The 20,820-nt window shown below is 39.5% G+C and overlaps 1 protein-coding gene across 7 annotated transcripts in view; it reads left to right on the forward strand.

Annotated features, from left to right (window-relative positions):
• Nucleotides 1-20,820, forward strand: part of LOC126482327 (uncharacterized) — a 463,601-nt gene that overhangs the window by 411,749 nt on the left and 31,032 nt on the right. For 3 of the 7 annotated variants that reach the window (XM_050106384.1, XM_050106381.1, XM_050106383.1), the window contains one exon: nucleotides 9,203-9,307. The exons of the other annotated variants lie outside the window; for them this stretch is intronic. In XM_050106384.1, the coding sequence (XP_049962341.1) occupies nucleotides 9,203-9,307 (105 nt within the window). The remainder of the gene's footprint in view (nucleotides 1-9,202; nucleotides 9,308-20,820) is intronic. 7 annotated transcript variants of the gene reach the window in all.

Genomic DNA, 20,820 nt, shown 5'->3' on the forward strand with positions numbered 1-20,820 from the left:
TTTAGAATTCTGGGAATTTTTCATTGTTTTCATATTCAGTTAAATTTTTGTGATTTTGACTGGTAAAAACCGATACTCTAACAAAGGATATTGCTGTATTACACTACTGCAGAATAATACCGCAGCAACAAAACATTAACGAGAGAAAAAAAAAATGAAAATAAAACTTGTTGCAAAGGAAATGCGCTGTATACAATGACAAAACAGTGTTCATACAAGCGTCTGCCAACAGAAAAGTGTGTCAAAGGCTTTAGGAAGTGTATGCAATGCTTCTTAACAACAAATTGTCTCCAATGTGCGTGATGTGACAGCTGTTTGAATTAGATTCGTTTGAGCAGTTGTGGGTGGGCTCTTGGGCATGTGCAATTGAGTTGCGTATGAGTAGTACCTTCTCTGCTTCTGGCTACAGCTGTGTGGCTGTATCCAGTATTGCCCCTGTTCAAAAATATTGTAGATCCGGGGCTGATGCAAAGAGCAGTCTGAGTTGTAGTGGGGAGGTGGGGAGTCTCCACATGACCTGTGTTTTACGTTTAGTAATTTAGCTGTTTCCTCTTCATTTATTGCTCTCACATTAAATGAAAACAAAACGGATTTCTGTGGCCGGGAGCTATCAAATGAATTAAAATACGTTTGCATAATTATGGAAGGCTAAAATATGTTATTAGTTTCAGGTTTTATTTCCACCTTTATGACAGTCAAGCGTTAATCACCTTGCAGAATAATGAAGCTATTTTTGTCGGTTTGCTAAAGAGATTTGGCTTTTATTAATCATTTCCACTGAGGCAGTCAATTTATTTGAAATGAAGTGTTTAATTTCACACTGTTTGCTAGTTTCAACTGTTTGCTGCATTTCAAGTGCACGTTTTCCATCTTCTACCTCGTATGGCATTATGCCATAATAAAGAACCAAACGTGAGCTAATACAATACTGGTACTCAAGAAAATTTACATCTGAATCTGGACATACAAATGTGCACTTTAAGCCAAATTATGCATTTCAGAATGGTTAGCAAAATTCTGATGCTCTTGAAGTATCCTCTATCCTCTGTCTTGTTTCTTTTATAACATAATGCAAGATCTTTAAATGTTTTAAACGTACGAACATACAGGCTTCCTACATCATAGTAGCTGCACAAGCACAGTGAGGCCTGTTATCTGGCACTCTCTGGCAACTGTTGAAACAAACCAATTTCCAACAGGTCACGAGAAAATATTGCGAATGGTAGTTTGAGAAGCATTATTTTCAAAGTAAATTTCCTTTTATGCAAGATGAACTACGTGCAAGAATGTATGATGAATTTCTTAAATCACAAAGCATTTGACACTCATTTAAAAATCAACTCTTTGAGGATGACCATTTAGAAGAATTTCGAGCCCAGAAGATCAGAAATTTATGTTGTTATTAAAAATCTTACTGGCACATTTGTGTGATGTATCTTAAAGTGTAACACATGTAAAAAAGATCAACATTATATGTGGGCACTTAGCTCTTCTTCCAGCTTATCTATCTTAAAGACCAATATTATATGTGAATGCTATGTATATTAATTTAAACCATTAACTTTTCTTATTTGCATGTTCGCACTACTTAAGAGTGATCTTGCTATTGACTGACTACATCACATGTCCTATGCTGTCATCAGCTGGTGAGATCACATGACGTGAGCTGTGACTGGCTTACAAAAGTGCATCGTAAACTCGATTTCAATGCTTTGGAAAGTGACATGTGGTGTTTGGTGGAATTCAAATTTATACCTTTGTAATACGAAAATATGCAGTGTACATGTTGCTGCACATCAAAGGTCTTTCAAAACGTGACATGCTCCTCCACCCCCCCCCCCCCCCCCTCCCCCATGAGATTTGTTTTCTAAAGTGCTGGGATATTCTACATTGGTATATAAAACCATAAACATTCAAAGGACTGATGAGTTTTACAGTGCCGGGGAAGAGTATACTGTCACTTAACAAGGAAAAAGTGTATTTTCACCTGGGAAGAAGTGTATTTTTAATCGGGAAATCCGGGAAAAATCCTGGAATTTTTTTCCTTGTCCACATATACACCCTGAGATAGAAACAGATGCAGGAATCACTGTCCATGTCTTGACAGGCCCGTTATGCTGTGGGACACTATAAGGGATGCCAATAATAAAAGGACATGCTGCAGTTACCTCTGGGGCATCTGGTACCAGTCCCAACTGTAGCAGTGCCATTGTGCTGTATAGGAATCGATATCGATCTCTAATGGAGGTTCTCAAACTCAATAAACAGGAATTGATGGATAATTGTCTGCCCTGACTACCTCACTTGGTATGCAGTCACCAAAAGTGCCAACTGCTGCAGCTCCATAAATTTTGGAGTTCCTTGTAGAAGACATCTTTTGGAAGCACAAATCACCCTGTGTGATGATGTCTCATCTGAAAAGATTTTCGAGTTGAGACTAGTACAAAAGATAATTCCATGTTCTGACATCACACACAGAATGATAACTGTCTACCATCCACAGATTACTGGTCCCACACAACACTTTAATAAAACATTGGCAGATATGCTGTCAATATACATTAATGTAAAATGGAGAGAATGGGGTACTGTACTGCCTGTCACAACATTCACACACAGCACAGTGAACCAAGACACTGTACACTTTACACTGTTCTTTCTGCTTCACTGTCATGAGGTCTAGTCAACAATAAATACTTTGTTCAGTCAGATGATACTCAGGATCTCTACATGAAATACGAGTGTTGCCCAGAAAATAATGAACTGCATTTTTTTTATCAGCCGAAAACAATGCTACGAATATGAAATGTTATATATGTATTATTTGAAATCTCCTTAGTGTGCATGCCAAGTTTCCGTCACACCCAACAGATAGCGTAGCTGCAGGACAGTTTCAAAATAGTTTAGGTGATGTGCGTTACAAGCAACATGCCATCACTGAATTCCTCACTACAGAGAAAGAAATACAATATTCACAAATATTCACAAACACTTGTGGAAAGTCTATGGAGCATCTGCTGTCAACAGAAGTACAGTTAGTTACTGGGCATGATGAACCTCTATGATTTGCAGTGGTCGGGGAGACCATCCACGGCTGTCACACCTGACATGTTGCAGCAAGCTGATGTTGTCATTCATGAGGACAGATGCATTATGACTCGGTATTTTGAGTGTGATGAGGAGGTGATTTACACAGTGAATCACTGGCTCCACCATCAGGACAAGGATTAGTACCAACAGGCATGCACGCCCATGTTTTGTGCTGGAGGAAGACCTTAAAATGAGATAAAGATTATGTGGAAAAATAGTGTGTGTAGATAAAACACCAGTCTTTTGTGTGTGTAATTCTCATTATATTCAATAAAGAGTTACTGACGAAAAAATGTGTACTGCATTACTTTCTGGGCAACTCTCGTACATAATCACCAGCACCAAAGAAGCAAGACAGCTGGCTCGCATGTGGACACTGGATGTCCAGGACAAAGACAAAAGTGCTGTAAGGCTAAGCGTTGGTGACTGAGATAGAGCCCAGGAGGCTTGGTATGGATTTTTACACTTGTGTGGACAACAGGACTATGAAAAAAGTTCTAAAGCACTGCTTTTGGTGGTGTTATATCCTTTGTCACTACTTGGATGTCATAGGGTCAACACTGTTTATTTATTTATTTTTATTTATTTATTTGGTCCTGTTGATTACATATTATACAACCAGCATACAAGTAATATAGGACAAGTCAATTGATACAATTACAGTAGTACATGAACATTTATCCATTACATTGCACAGACATTTGTTTATTTAACAAGAACAATTACTTGCATGCAGTATTAAAGATTGCATTATGCCAGAAACAGTTTAAGTGGCTGTTTAAAATTGTAGAATAAGTGATAGTGCATATTTTTATGCTACTGACATATACAAGCAGGTAAATTTGCTTCATGGTCATGGTTTGGATTGAATAGAAATTTTAACTGCATTCCTTGAGAAGGGGTTTAAGCGAATTCTCAAGAGTGTGGGATACATGGGAGTTCACGTTTTCTCCTAATAACGTAGATAAATTTACATTTTATCACCACAATTTCAGTTAAACTACAAGTAACAGTAGCACACTTTATCTTTAAGGGAGTGCTTTTCTTAGGTAATTTCCCCATTCTTACACCCTATAACTCTAAGTATTCATTCATTTTATAGAAAGTTTGTTTGATGAGGAATGATTTTAGCTTCCTTTCGAAAACCTGTATATTATTTACTTCCCTTTTTATATTGATAGGGAGCTTATTGAAGACATTTATACCTGACTCAGTAACTCACCTATGTACTTTAGTGAGAGTTGCAGAGCCTTGGTGAAAATTTTTCACCTGTCTTGTGTCTTGGTTGTGGATGTCACAATTTTTCTGAAACAATTCCCTATTGTTGGCTACAAATAACATCAGTGAGTATATATATACTGACCTGTGATGGTAAGTATCCTGAGAGATTTGAAGAGTCCTCTGAAAGATGCCCCATTAGGGACCCCACATATTAGCCTCACTGCTCGTTTTTGTATTCTGAATACTTTTTCAACACCTGCAGCATTTCCCCAGAAGTTTATGCCATAGGAGAGAATAGAATTGAAATATGCAAAATATGACAACAACATTATTTCTCTGTCCACTAACTGATGGAGATCTCGTAGTGCAAAGCACGATGAGCTAAGTTTCTTGACCAGCTGATCAATTTGTTCTTTCCAGCTTAGGTGACTGTCTATCTGAATACCTAGAAATTTTGTATGTGTGGTTTCATTAATTTTGTGATTGTTAACATGTATTTCAGGAACTACATTTTTTTTATTTTTTGTCAGAAACTGTATCATAATGGTTTTTGAAAGATTTAAGGTTAGGCTATTCACAGTGAACCATTTCTGTACTTGAGTAGAGACTGTCATGGCTGTATCCTGCATTGTGGAATTGGGTCCTTCTACGAGGCTAGTTGTATTGTCGGCAAACATTACTATTTTTGCTCTGTTATTAATTGTGATTGATAGATCATTAATGTAGATCATCAAAATTAGTGGCCCAGGACTCAAGCCCTGCAGGACCCCATACTTTATATTTCCCCAGTCTGGTTTTAATGCTGTACCTGTCCCCCTTAAGACAACCCTTTGCTTCCTGTTCTGTAAGTATGATTCTATCCAAGTCAAAGATTTCTCTTTAATGCCATAATGTGGAAGCTTTTTTAAGAGTGTGTTGTGATCTACACAATCAAATGCCTTGGCAACGTCACAGAATATCCCCATTGGATACCTTTTGTAATTTAATTCACCTAAAATTTCACCTGATAGGTTAAATATAGCTCTGTCTGTGGAGGAGCCCTTACAAAAGCCGAACTGTGTAGGAGCCAGTAAGCCATTTTGTGTAGTGTGACTATAAATCCTATCAGACACTTTTCTCTCAAATACCTTTGAGAACACTGGCAGCAGAGAGATGGGCCGATAATTGGTTATTTCATCCCTTGCCTCATTTTTGTGGATTGGCATAACTACTGCATGTTTTAATCTATCTGGGAACACACCAGTTTCCATAGATTGGTTGCACAAATAGCACAATATATAACTGATTAAGTCTGCACATGATTTTAAAATCCTACTTGACATGCCATCGTATCCACAGGAATCTGAGTTTTTGAGTAATTTTATGGTTTTTTTCAATTTCTTTAGGGGTTGTACTTCTGAAATGAAGTGCTACTTGTTATTTGAATGTGGTTAAGTAGTTCAATAGCTTCTGTGTGAGACTGTTTATTATGGTTCACTGTTTTTTCAGCTATAGTGAGAAAAATTGTTTTGAACTCTGAGGCTGAACTTTGTGTTTATTATTGTCAGGTTTTATGTCCCTATTTGTCTCACTTTTTATGATGTGCCATACAGTTTTTATTTTATTTTTTGAGTTGCTAATTTTTTTTTCTTAGTGCAACTGTTTGGCCTTCTTGATTAGACTTGTTAGAATTTTACAGTATTTCTTCTAATGTAACTTTACTGCTGGGTCTGTACTAGTCCTCTGTTGTACATACAGATATCTCTTTTTGTTACATGATATTTTTATGCCAGTAGTTAACCACTCTTTCCTTCTACTACAGGCTGGTATGATTTTAATCTGTCTTTGGGGGAAAGAAGCTTCAAAATGTTTAAGGAATAAGTTGAGGGAAGAGTTGAACTTCTCATTCACTGTGTCAGCCTGGTATACTTCCTCCCATTGTTCATGGCATAAACTATGTCTGAACAAGCAAGTAGATTTGGCATTTATTGTTCTAACATGTTTGACTTGGTTACAATGGCCATGTGCTGTTTTTCTGCTGGCAAGTTTTAGGGTTGTCATTTGACCATCGTGATCAGACAGACCATTTGTTACAGCCCATGTCATCACTTCATTGTAATTTGTGGGATCTAGGAACAGATTATCAATCAGGGTCTTGCTGTGCCCATGTACTCTTGTTGGGAATGAGATCATGTGGAGCAGATTGAAGGTTAACAGTAGTGATTCTAATAGTTTCTGGTTGTTATTTTTTGTGAGTAAGTTTATGTTAAAGTCACCACATGTGATGACATTACTACTGTTTCTATAAAATTTAGTAAGAACTGTTTCTAGCTGAGAGGGAAATTTTTGAATGTTTCCCATAGGTGCCCTGTAAACTGTTACTATGACCAGGAACTGTGTTTTGAGCTCTAATTTGACTGCACAACATTCAAAGTGCTGTTCAATACAGTATTTAGAAACATCTATAACTTGTGACTTAATAGTATTGTGTGTGTAAATGCCACTCCACCTTGTCTTAAGTTGTTGTGACAGTAGGAAGAACCAATTTTATAACTATTTAAATGTAGCTGATTAATTTCTGTGGCTTCCTCCAAGTGATGTTCAGTTAAGCAGAGCACATCAGGAATAATTCCATCTGTGTCAGCTGTTTCTTGCAGAGAAAGCAGCAGGTCTTCTTTTTTAATCAAAAGACTTCTTATATTCTGATGAAATATTTTTAAACAATATATCATATCAATTGTATTTTTAACTGGTTCCTTAATGTTAGCTTTCACACAAGTTAAATTATCAAAATGTACAACATTTACACTGTGCTCTCTTCTGTTCTGCCTAAAAAGGTCTTATTGGAGTGTTGACTATTACTGGAATGTGTTGCTGTGGGAAAAAATCACTATTTTTCTTTTCTGTGGTTGGCGATGAAACACATTTTGTCATTACTGTTGACTTTGTAGTAAAACTATTGCCTGTGCTTCTTTCAATTAGTTTTTGTGCTAAAAGCCTTTTCCCAAGACTGTTCAAATGAAGCCCATGTGAGGTATGGAATCTTTGACCAACACTACTTACATCTAGAACATTTACATTTTTAAACCGTTTACATATGTTTGAAAGCTGTTCATTTGTAAGTTTGATCTCTCTGTTCACACAAGACAACTGATGTAAGTCGTACCTCTGTGGAATGTTTACATATATTACATTTGTGTGTCCTAGGACACCTCTTTAGTTCTTGGCAGGCTACTGATGTTTCATTACGGTACATGTCATTAGAGCCACCAAGTAGTACAATGAAATCCTTGGATGACAACTTACTGATTTCTTCTGAATGTATATACATACATATTTGAGAGAGAGATGCTCCAGGCTTGATGAATCCTGTTGCCTTCACAGTTTCAGCAACTTCATTTATATGAGAAGCAATCTCTTGACCGTGACCGTCGGCAAGAATGATAAGCTTCCTTGGAATACTATAAAGCGATTCATGTTGACAGATGGTTTTCAGAACAGGAACAGCAGCATCACACAGAATTTGATGTCCTTGTTGAAGTTCAGAAACTGTAGTGCTTTCAGGAAGAGTTACTGCAGCATTCGATGATTGAGAGTGTTCTGTTTGAGCTTCAAGAGTCTCATCATAACTGTCTACATCGAGCACTTCAAATCTGTTTGTTAGCGGGATATTTGCAGCCCTGTTTAGTATATCGGTAGGCCTACACATATTACACTTCCATGTTTTTCTAAACTTCTCATTTCCTTTCAATGTGCAGTCCACCTTTGCACATCGAAAGTGAAATTTTGTTTCACATTTTACACATGCTATACCACTTTTTGCGGTTTTCCTAGATTTTTTGCAGTTGGTATCATATTTGTTACTGCTGGTACCATTATCAATTACAAAATCACTGTTTATTTTATACTCACATTGATTGTTATTGGTATATTTGTATTTCAAGGAATGTACCTCTTCTAACAGCATAGCAATAATTTCGACTTTGCAGTCACTCTTCTGTAGTGCTTTGTCTAGGGCATATTCATTACACCTTTTGCAACACTATAGTTTTCATCTTGGATCTGCCTTTACACATGTGAAATGGTATACAGTTTTACAGTTTATGCACATTATGCCCTTCATGGCACGCGATTTGCAGTAGCAAAGTCTTTGTATTGGCTCTCACGATTTGTAAGATGTGGTACTAGCTCCATGTATGATTTCAGTTACGCAATTTTGGGCCACACCATGTCTTCCTTCCGAAACTTTTTCTAAAAAAACCTGCCATACACATATTATCATGATATACATCAATTTTTTCACATGTTAAACACTTTTTAACATTTATGTCGAGTTTATTCTGGTAATGAACACAACCAAAATTTACACTCGGCACCATCATTCCAGTGGAACATGTCTGTTGTACAGGGAGACAATATGCCAAGGGTTGAAAAAGACATTTTTGCCTGCATCTGTACTCCTATTGGAGCTAGGAGGATATAAATCCCACAATGCTGATACTCAAAGGCTACATTTGGTTGAAAGTGATCCAGGGGTTTGGGAGAAGATGACAAACACACACACACACACACACACACACACACACACACACACACACATACACACACACACACGAAAGTTTACATTAACAGATTTGATATTTATCTGGAAGGTTGTTGAAATATCTTACAATTGTAATTTCTGTACATTCAGGAATACTTGATAATTGTGTAAATACTGGCAGCCAGCAATATTCAGTGTTTGTATAAATAGCTGCATTCTCCATCCAAGAGGTCAGTTCTGTGCTGGTTGTACATTGGAGTCAGTACTAAATGTGCTTTTTCTTGTAAGTGTTACGCTTCATTTATGAACCTGCCTTCAGATTTGGACTTCATTGTGGTTCTGATATATAAAAAGGTACATTTGTTTTAGGTTGTTGAAGGTGTAATTTATTACATCCGGCTAGAAGTTTGTAGCACCAACACCAACAGTGGAGAAGATGATGCCAGTTCCCCTTGCATTATAACAGGAGAATCGGTAAGCGTTATATCATAGAAACATGAAACAAAAACAGTTCATATTTAATGAATCTCCATTTCCCTTCATAATACCTGTGTTCACTGACACCTGTGTTTGAAATTGTATCTCTTTAATCTCATTTTTTCCCACTGTGTATAGTTTGTAAGACATTTAAGTTTCATATAGTAAAGAATGTAACTAGCTGAGGCTTGTCTCTCATGCAGCACATTATCCTGGATTGAGAATAATCTACTGACACCAGAGGAGGTTTGGTTTGACTCGGAGGAGTGTTGTAAGATCATTGATGTTCAAGCTATACATAATGCTTTGATTGATAGTATCAGTTGCAATCTCAGGGTTTTCTCAAATGATGGGCTTGTATATGAACAAATGCAATCCAGTACATATTGCGGTAGTACTTGTTTAGATGTGGACAAAATATCAGCCTTGTGCAAAGGCTGACAAGTAGCTCTTAATGTAGGGAAATGCTAAATTTTTCACTTCATGAAACATAAGTGTGATATCCTTTGACTACAGGATTAATTAGTTACAACTAGTCAGTCATGTCATGCAAATATTTGTAAGTAACCATGTATAGAGATGTTAAGTGGAACAACCATATAGCCTCAGTAATAGGTGAAACAAATGACAGGCTACAAATCATTGATAGGATGCTGGGTATAGTTTGTCTACAAATATCTGCACACAAAACATATACATAGCCCATTCTTGCAGGCTGCTTAAGAGGGTGGAACCTGTGTCACTGCATAAACATAGAGTGTATACAAAGAAGTATATGAATATACAAAGAAGTATATGAATTGTCATATAGTCTTGTTTGATTTGTGAAAGAGTACAACTGAGATAGTGTAAAATCTCAGGTGGGAGACACTGAAAGAAATATATATATATATATATATATATATATATATATATATATATATATATATATATATATATATATATATATATATATATATATATATATATATATATATAAAAAGAAAGATGATGAAACTTACCAAACAAAAGCGCTGGCAGGTCGATAGACACACAAACAAACACAAACATACACACAAAATTCTAGCTTTCGCAACCAATGGTTGCCTCGTCAGGAAAGAGGGAAGGAGAAGGAAAAACAAAAGGATATGGGTTTTAAGGGAGAGGGTAAGGAGTCATTCCAATCCCGGGAGCGGAAAGACTTACCTTAGGGGGAAAAAAGGACAGGTATACACTCGCACACACACACATATCCATCCACACATACACAGACACAAGCAGACATTTGTAAAGGCCTTTACAAATGTCTGCTTGTGTCTGTGTATGTGTGGATGGATATGTGTGTGTGTGCGAGTGTATACCTGTCCTTTTTTCCCCCTAAGGTAAGTCTTTCCGCTCCCGGGATTGGAATGACTCCTTACCCTCTCCCTTAAAACCCATATCCTTTTGTTTTTCCTTCTCCTTCCCTCTTTCCTGACGAGGCAACCATTGGTTGCGAAAGCTAGAATTTTGTGTGTATGTTTGTGTTTGTTTGTGTGTCTATCGACCTGCCAGCGCTTTTGTTTGGTAAGTTTCATCATCTTTCTTTTTAGATATATTTTTCCCACGTGGAATGTTTCCCTCTATTATATATATATATATATATATATATATATCTAAAAAGAAAGATGATGAAACTTACCAAACAAAAGCGCTGGCAGGTCGATAGACACACAAACAAACACAAACATACACACAAAATTCTAGCTTTCGCAACCAATGGTTGCCTCGTCAGGAAAGAGGGAAGGAGAAGGAAAGACAAAAGGATATGGGTTTTAAGGGAGAGGGTAAGGAGTCATTCCAATCCCGGGAGCGGAAAGACTTACCTTAGGGGGAAAAAAGGACAGGTATACACTCGCACACACACACATATCCATCCACACATACACAGACACAAGCAGACATGTCTGCTTGTGTCTGTGTATGTGTGGATGGATATGTGTGTGTGTGCGAGTGTATACCTGTCCTTTTTTCCCCCTAAGGTAAGTCTTTCCGCTCCCGGGATTGGAATGACTCCTTACCCTCTCCCTTAAAACCCATATCCTTTTGTCTTTCCTTCTCCTTCCCTCTTTCCTGACGAGGCAACCATTGGTTGCGAAAGCTAGAATTTTGTGTGTATGTTTGTGTTTGTTTGTGTGTCTATCGACCTGCCAGCGCTTTTGTTTGGTAAGTTTCATCATCTTTCTTTTTAGATATATTTTTCCCACGTGGAATGTTTCCCTCTATTATATATATATATATATATATATATATATATATATATATATATATATCTAAAAACAAAGATGATGTGACTTACCTTAGGGGGTTTTTCGTACATCACTGATCATTTTTAGCCGCTCTCCACAGGTTTTAACGTCATTATTTACAATTGTTAGCCCCATTTTCGTAATCTTTCACCACAACACCACGCCTTTTAATACATTTACACGTTTTTTCGAAATTTTCCCGAATTTCTCCGTCCTTTAACGTGTTTTAGCGGCAACACAACCACCTAACCTTCATGCACATCGCTGTCTACCAACCCAAGTTCACCACAGGATCAACTTAACCAACACTTTTTCGCATTTTTTCATACCAGATCTCCAGTTATTTTCTAGTTCACCCTTATCTCTCCCCATATATTTTTATCCTTCATTTTCATTTCAACCTCATCTTACACTTTCCACCTTCTAATACCATGTCACCCTCACAACACCCCCACAACGACCCCATTAAGTTTTATTTACATTCCCTCCGCAAACATGCCTTCACCCTAGCCAGATTACGCTCGCATATTTTATTTTCTCAGGCTTGTCTGACATTTGGCATAACCCCCAAAGGCCTCACACTTAAAGTTCCCATCTCTGGCTGCAACCCTTCTTTCCATCAGTCCCTATACCAGTTCCAAACTGAACAATCCACTGCCCTCACCCACCTAATCCTTCACCTACACATCAACTCAGCCAATGAACACACCCGTCAACTCCTATCCTTAATAAAAGTCCTCAATCTTTCCTCTCCCACATCCACACCGGCTATTCAGAGCATCCTCCTACAGGCCAACCGCAAATTAGAGCAGCATGCCACCCTTCACCTCAAAAAACTATCCAATCTCCTGGTTTCCCACCTCCGGAAAGGCAACTCACTCACCCTTCACAACCTTTCCAGCAAACCTCAACCACCTCTCATTGCACACAAACCCAGTCTCTCCCATCTACTCAGTCTCCCACTTCCAGCTCCACTCCCTCCAAAACCTCAAAATTCCAAGCAACACAATCTGGCACCACAACACCCTAATTCAGTAGTTAACCTTTCCTCCAAACCTCTCTCCCAATCTGAAACCTCTGTCCTATCCAAAGGCCTCACCTTCAGCCCCACTCCCAGATTCAACCAAACAGCCCTCGTCAAAGATTTACTGTCCTACACTCGTACTCTCTGCTGGAAGTATCACTTTGCCACGAAGAAAAATGATCCTAATCCTACCCCTAATGATCCAACTCCCCAAGACACTATCCAAATTGAACCCTGCCTGGAACAGTTCCGTCCTCCGTCACAGCGGGACCCACCTCCTCTTCCTCAAAATCACCCTCTCCAAACCTTCCAGGAATTTCTGACTTCCAGCCTTGCCTCCCAATCCTTCTTAAAAAACCTTAATCCTACTCCCAACATCACCACTGCTGAAGCCCAGGCTATCCGTGATCTGAAGGCTGACCGGTCCATCATCATTCTTCCGGCGGACAAGGGTTCCACGACCGTGGTACTTGATCGTCGGGAGTATGTGGCTGAGGGACTGCGTCAGCTTTCAGACAACACCACATACAAAGTTTGCCAAGGTAATCCCATTCCTGATGTCCAGGCGGAGCTTCAGGGAATCCTCAGAACCTTAGGCCCCCTACAAAACCTTTCACCTGACTCCATCAACCTCCTGACCCCACCGACACCCCGCACCCCTACCTTCTACCTTCTTCCTAAAATTCACAAACCCAATCATCCTGGCCGTCCCATTGTAGCTGGTTACCAAGCCCCCACAGAACGTATCTCCGCCTACGTAGATCAACACCTTCAACCCATTACGTGCAGTCTCCCATCCTTCATCAAAGACACCAACCACTTTCTCGAACGCCTGGAATCCTTACCCAATCCATTACCCCCAGAAACCATCCTTGTAACCATTGATGCCACTTCCTTATACACAAATATCCCGCACGTCCAGGGCCTCGCTGCAATGGAGCACTTCCTTTCACGCCGATCACCTGCCACCCTACCCAAAACCTCTTTCCTCATTACCTTAGCCAGCTTCATCCTGACCCACAACTTCTTCACTTTTGAAGGCCAGACATACCAGCAATTAAAGGGAACAGCCATGGGTACCAGGATGGCCCCTTCGTACGCCAACCTATTCATGGGTCGCTTAGAGGAAGCCTTCTTGATTACCCAGGCCTGCCAACCCAAAGTTTGGTACAGATTTATTGATGACATCTTCATGATCTGGACTCACAGTGAAGAAGAACTCCAGAATTTCCTCTCCAACCTCAACTCCTTTGGTTCCATCAGATTCACCTGGTCCTACTCCAAATCCCATGCCACTTTCCTTGATGTTGACCTCCACCTGTCCAATGGCCAGCTTCACACGTCCGTCCACATCAAACCCACCAACAAGCAACAGTACCTCCATTACGACAGCTGCCACCCATTCCACATCAAACGGTCCCTTCCCTACAGCCTAGGTCTTCGTGGCAAACGAATCTGCTCCAGTCCGGAATCCCTGAAGCATTACACCAACAACCTGACAACAGCTTTCGCATCCCGCAACTACCCTCCCGACCTGGTACAGAAGCAAATAACCAGAGCAACTTCCTCATCCTCTCAAACCCAGAACCTCCCACAGAAGAACCACAAAAGTGCCCCACTTGTGACAGGATACTTTCCGGGACTGGATCAGATTTTGAATGTGGCTCTCCAGCAGGGATACGACTTCCTAAAATCCTGCCCAGAAATGAGATCCATCCTTCATGAAATCCTCCCCACTCCACCAAGAGTGTCTTTCCGCCGTCCACCTAACCTTCGTAACCTCTTAGTTCATCCCTATGAAATCCCCAAACCGCCTTCCCTACCCTCTGGCTCCTACCCTTGTAACCGCCCCCGGTGTAAAACCTGTCCCATGCACCCTCCCACCACCACCTACTCCAGTCCTGTAACCCGGAAGGTGTACACGATCAAAGGCAGAGCCACGTGTGAAAGCACCCACGTGATCTACCAACTGACCTGCCTACACTGTGACGCATTCTATGTGGGAATGACCAGCAACAAACTGTCCATTCGCATGAATGGACACAGGCAGACAGTGTTTGTTGGTAATGAGGATCACCCTGTGGCTAAACATGCCTTGGTGCACGGCCAGCACATCTTGGCACAGTGTTACACCGTCCGGGTTATCTGGATACTTCCCACCAACACCAACCTATCCGAACTCCGGAGATGGGAACTTGCCCTTCAGTATATCCTCTCTTCTCGTCATCCGCCAGGCCTCAATCTCCGCTAATTTCAAGTTGCCGCCACTCATACCTCACCTGTCTTTCAACAACTTCTTTACACTTCTGCCTCGACTGACATCTCTGCCCAAACTCTTTGTCTTTAAATATGTCTGCTTGTGTCTGTATGTGTGGATGGATATGTGCGTGTGTGCGAGTGTATACCTGTCCTTTTTTCCCCCTAAGGTAAGTCTTTCCGTTCCCGGGATTGGAATGACTCCTTACCCTCTCCTTTAAAACCCACTTCCTTTCGTCTTCCCCTCTCCTTCCCTCTTTCCTGATGAGGCAACAGTTTGTTGCGAAAGCTTGAATTTTGTGTGTATGTTTGTGTTTGTTTGTGTGTCTGTCGACCTGCCAGCACTTTCATTTGGTAAGTCACATCATCTTTGTTTTTAGATATATATTTCCTACGTGGAATGTTTCCCTCTATTATAACTATATATATATATATATATATATATATATATATATATATATATATATATATATATATATATATATATATATATATATATATATATATATCACAAGAACTGGCTTATAAAAATTTGTGAACCATATTTCAGGAGATACAGTATGGATATTCTTTGGACCTCTACATATCTATCCCAAACTGATTGAGCATATTAAATATAAGCAAATAATAACTTACGCACAGGTGAACAAGCACTCATACATCCTACACTTCATCAATGAATGGAGGAGGAAGAAATCTTAATATGAATGAAAAGAATCCTCCATCATACACTTGAGTGATAGACAGTGTATATGTAAAATATGAGAAATGCTTTTCTCACCTACAACGGACCAATATGTAGTGCACAGAGACACATAACAGGAAATAACAGCATTCACACTAGCTTTCAAGTTCTTGCTTTTGTCTTGTAAAATTGTACACACACACACACACACACACACACACACACACACACACACACACACACACATACACACACAAGCGTGTGCGCGCACACACTCCTGTGGACACTGTGAAAGATATACCCACTATTCACAAAGAAATAAAAGCAATGGAAAGCAATGGCCTCACAAAGATAATTGTCAACCTCACTTTTATCAGTTAAGAGCAAGAACAAGCTGCTAAAAGAAAATTATGAAGACTGAATGTTTGGATCATTTTAAAAAGAATGCAGTAAACCTTGTGAACTGGTTTTTTTTACTGTGGATAACACCTAATGTAAGAAACAAACCCATTTGCAGTCAGTGGCAGCTATTAATTTTGCACCAAAAAGTCAAGTTGATCTCATCTGTAAGAAAGATGATAGGAAGTCTCATCTGGAATACAAAAAGAGTTCTTCTTGATAATTATGTTACTAAGGGCAAATCAATAACTGGCACATACAACACAAATGTTCTAGAAAAAGGTGATGAAGGAAAAAAACAAAGTAACCCCATTTCAGGAGAATGCATCTGCATATAAGGTGTCCTTTGGCTATAGGAAAGCTGGGGGATTTGGAGCCCAAATTTATCCACCCTATTTACAAGATTTGGCTCTGCTTTCTATTTACCGCTAGCCCCCCCCCCCCCCCCCCCCTCTCCACCCTCTCACCACACATACATACATACATTACCTGTTGTTGGTAAACATTTATAGATCAATGTAGAAGAAGAGAAGTCATGAAAGTAAAGACTCATACTTTGACTTGCAGATGAAGATATCTGACTGCCTGGTACACAGCCAGAAGCTCACAGTCATATATACTCCATTTTGTTTGTGGGAGTAATATGCCAGTGGCTGCCAGGCTTTGTTAGAGTGCCACACCAATAGGTATCTGGCTCATATCCATGACAGTAGCTAGTGGTGCACCAAGTTTGACAGTAGCTAGTGGTGCACCAAGTTTTGGGGATGCTTAAAATGCTGCACTTAGCCATGCTCTACTTTGCATCCTCAAATGCGGAGAACATATATTCTGTCCAGTGCACAAGAGACTTCCTGTCTTAACATTATGACCTGACAATATTGCTGTCGAAGGTTCCTGTATCTCTGTTGCATTGGGAAGGTGTCATCTGTAGAAATTAAGTACACCCAAGAAACGTCATAATTCCTTGACTGTAGGTGGCCTGAGTGGTTGTAGTATTGCTTCTACCTTCTCAGTTAGAGGAAGGAAGCCCACAGCTGAGATTTTATGACCAAGAAATGTCACTTCTGGTGGCCCAAAAACACATTTGGCTGTCTTCAGTATGACTCCATATTGTTCTAGTTATCTGAAGACCTCAAGCAGGTGCTGATGATGTTGTTCCAGATTGGTGGAGAACAACAGGACATCATCAAGGTAAACAAAGCAGAATGGTAATCTGTGAAGAACAGAATCTATAAATCTCTACCACATTTGAGCTGCACTGCATAACCTGAAGGTCATAATCATGCTCTCATATAAACCAAAAGGTGAGATTATGGTGGTCTTTGGTATGTCTCCTGCAGCTTCAGGTATCAGGGTGTTAGCTTTTGCTCAGTGCAAGACAGTGAAAATGGTGGCACCATGTAGTGTGTAAAAAGACCCTTAACAGCAGTATAGGGTATCTGTCAGAAACTGTTTGAAAGTTAAGCCACAATAATCACTGCATGGGTGCCAGGTGCCACCTTTCTTTGGCACTAAGTATAATGCTGATGACCACAAACTTTTAGATGGTCACGTTAAGCCTTCCTGTAACATGAAATCAAATTTGGCCTTCGCAGTTGCTAAACAGTCCGGAGCCAAACACTTAGCAAACATCTAGACATGCACACCATTGAGAGTCCATCCATTGATTTAATATGGTGCAATGTATCATGGGGTATTCACCTTGCGGCACTGGGTGGCCTGGTCAAAGTCAGGTAGTCCCTCAGTAATGCAGCATACTCACCACTGGACATCAGCTTGGCATTGTGGACTGCTATGCAGCAGTGGAAGGCGGTGACAGTAAGGCTGGTGACGTTGTCCACCAAGCAGGCATTCAACACATTTGCTAGTAGCTGGTAGTGCACCAAGTCTGCTCTGCCTCTGTGATATGGTGTTACAGTCCAATGTTAAGGTCCAGCTGTTGAGTGGCATACAGTGCAATTGATCAGCTGTTAGTAGCTGTTAGGCAAAAAGCAATTGGTGCCTGGTAATCATGCAGAGGCATACAAGGCAATATACTCAGGTCTGAGCCAGTGTCTACCAGGAATTTGATGCCGGACCCTCAATCGGTTAAAAACAGGCACTTGGAGGATGTTCAGCAGTAAGTTGCACCTACTGCCAACTGTCAGCGACATTTGGGAACAAACAAGATGGTGAACACTTCTTTGCCTTATCACCAAACCAACAATCTTACCAACATATCTATGTGTTGCTCAATTGAGCTGTATGTCTGTCTGTGAGGCAATGATTGCCTTGATCTACAGTGGCAAATAGCTATCCCATAATGTTGATATCAAGGTATCCGATACTGTGCCCATGTCAACTTTACTGCGTAGATAACTCAGTTACTGCAATGGCTTGATATTGCTGATCTCTTCCTGTGGTAGCACTTGTCGAATGTGATTATGTGATCTTCCTGGGAGGCAGCCGCATGTTGTATCAATTCTGTCTTGAGCTTAGTGTATGAGGCTGTACCTCGACTGCAAATCTGTGGTCCAATGGACTTAAGACCAGGGCAAACTTCGTCACATTAGCCATTTTTCCCATGCAGCAGAAATATGCTTCTGCTTGTGCAAACCAAAGAACAGGATTGTGTGGCCAGAACGGTGGCAAAGGCTTAGTGCTAATCCTGAAACAGTGCATTCTTTGACTATTGCATGGTTCACTGTGTTTCTGACACATTACTTTTCCTTCCGGCCACCTTGGGATCACCATTTGTCAGTGCTTACAGGGGAAATGCTGCCTGACAGTTATCAGAATTGTTCTGTTTATAGGAGGAAAACCACAGGAATGGAAAAATAGGTTTTATTAATTCCATCATGTTAGGCTACTCTCCAATTGTAACTCAAGAATAACTCAATTCAAGTATAGGCCCCTTTCGGAATCACAGTTTTTAATCAGAAAGGGTGCTGAAAAACTTCATAGGATGGTATCAGAGTGTAGTTGAAACAGAAAATAAATTTAAATCTTAGCATAAACATGTGCATGGAGAAACGAACTGCACATGCAACTCAGCTCTTCTGGTGCCCAGTGCAGAACCCTCTTGATAGTGATTCTCTTGCTGTGCAAACACGACACTGTACCATCACAGCAAAACACGGGACTTCATGCAAGCACATGGAAGCTGACACATAGGGTGCAACAGCTACGTTCAGATCAGGACAAGTAACTTTCTTAGAAGACTTTCATCAAATAACAAAGTCTGACATATTACTATTCTTCTCTCATGGTCAACAGAAGTCATTAAACATAAATGGGAAAAGCAAAGATATCTGATACACATGGCAAATGTTTTCATTTAGCTCTCTTGTTTCCATTGTAACAATTACATCTGTATTCTTCCATTACTTTTCAGTTTTCATGTCAATAACCAAACAATGGAAAATCCAGCATGGAGTGTACAATATTACGAAAAGAAAAGTTGAAACTCTAGGATAAATTGCAATAATTATTGAAATTCAACTAAAATGTATGTAAGAATGAACTGAACTGATAAATCCACATAAAGTTACATTACAGTGAAAAAAATCTCTTCACTTCCACTAATGAAATGCAGATTAAGAAAGAATATTTAAACTAGTAAGACCGCTGAATTAGAAGTACTTTTGCTTGATCAGCTAAAGGATATTTAAGTTTTAAGTGTGAGTGAACACTGGTTGAAGGAAAACTGAGCTTGTACCACCAGAATAACAGAATTTGAAATTATTAGTAACTTCTGTAGAGAGACTTTTATAGGTGGAGAAAATGCATATATTGAAAGCAAGGAATTGAATGCAGAGAAATTCAGTTCAGTAATATAAATAACATTGAAAAAGTTTTGAACATTGTGTTTGCAAATGTAAAGAACCCAAAATAATCATTGTGTGCATATACCAATCCCCATCAGGCACCTTTATGGCATTTTTAAACAGTGTAGAAAAACTCTTTAGTGAATTAAGGGATTTTAAAGAAAACATTATTCTAGTTGGAGATTTCAATGTAACTTTCAAATAACCTATCAAAATGTATCTAAACTGAATAATTTGTTGTATTAACACAATTTACCATCCACTGGCCACGAATACAGTAAACCTGGAAAGACCTCTAAATCTACAATCGATCAAATCTTTTCTGACGTGCAAACATTTGTAATAATATAGAAGTGGTTGATACTGGATTCTCAGATAATGAAGCAACAAAATTTACTGTAATTAATCTACACAGCACAAATTCCAGGAAAAGTGAGATTTATAAATGAGGACAATGTTAGGGCTTTTAATTCATTGTTAAAAAATTCAAACTGGGATTTGGATAAATGTGACAATGCAGATATGAAGACTGAGTCATTTTTATCTTGTTAAAAACATAACTATGAAATTCAATCCCCTCCTAAGGAAATCAACGTAAGAACAAATTTTCATGTGATGCAGATGGTATTCCAGATAAAGTAATTAAACACAGCAAATATATGCTCTGAAGTACGTACAGTACAGATGCTATTAGTGAAAGAATGTGTCATGAGTGGTTTCAACACTTCAAGAATGGCGATTTTAACATCGTAGATGTCCAAAAATCCATAAGAGTATGAGGGGGTGGAGGTCTCTTCTGAACAGCATATTGCAAGGCATCCCAGATATGCTCAATAATGCTCATGTCTGGTGAGTTTGGTGGCCAGCAGAAGTGTTTAAACCAAGAAGAGTGTTCCTGGAGCCACTCTGTAGCAATTCTGGACATGTGGGATGTTGCATTGTCCTTTTGGAATTGCCCAGGTCCGTCACAAAGCACAGTGAACATGAATGGATGCAGATGATCAGACAGGATGTTTACATATGTGTCACCTGTCATAGTCGTATCTAGATGTATCAGGGATCACATATCACTC

Source organism: Schistocerca serialis, chromosome 5, assembly GCF_023864345.2.
Source record: "Schistocerca serialis cubense isolate TAMUIC-IGC-003099 chromosome 5, iqSchSeri2.2, whole genome shotgun sequence".
NCBI classification, from domain to species: domain Eukaryota; kingdom Metazoa; phylum Arthropoda; class Insecta; order Orthoptera; family Acrididae; genus Schistocerca; species Schistocerca serialis.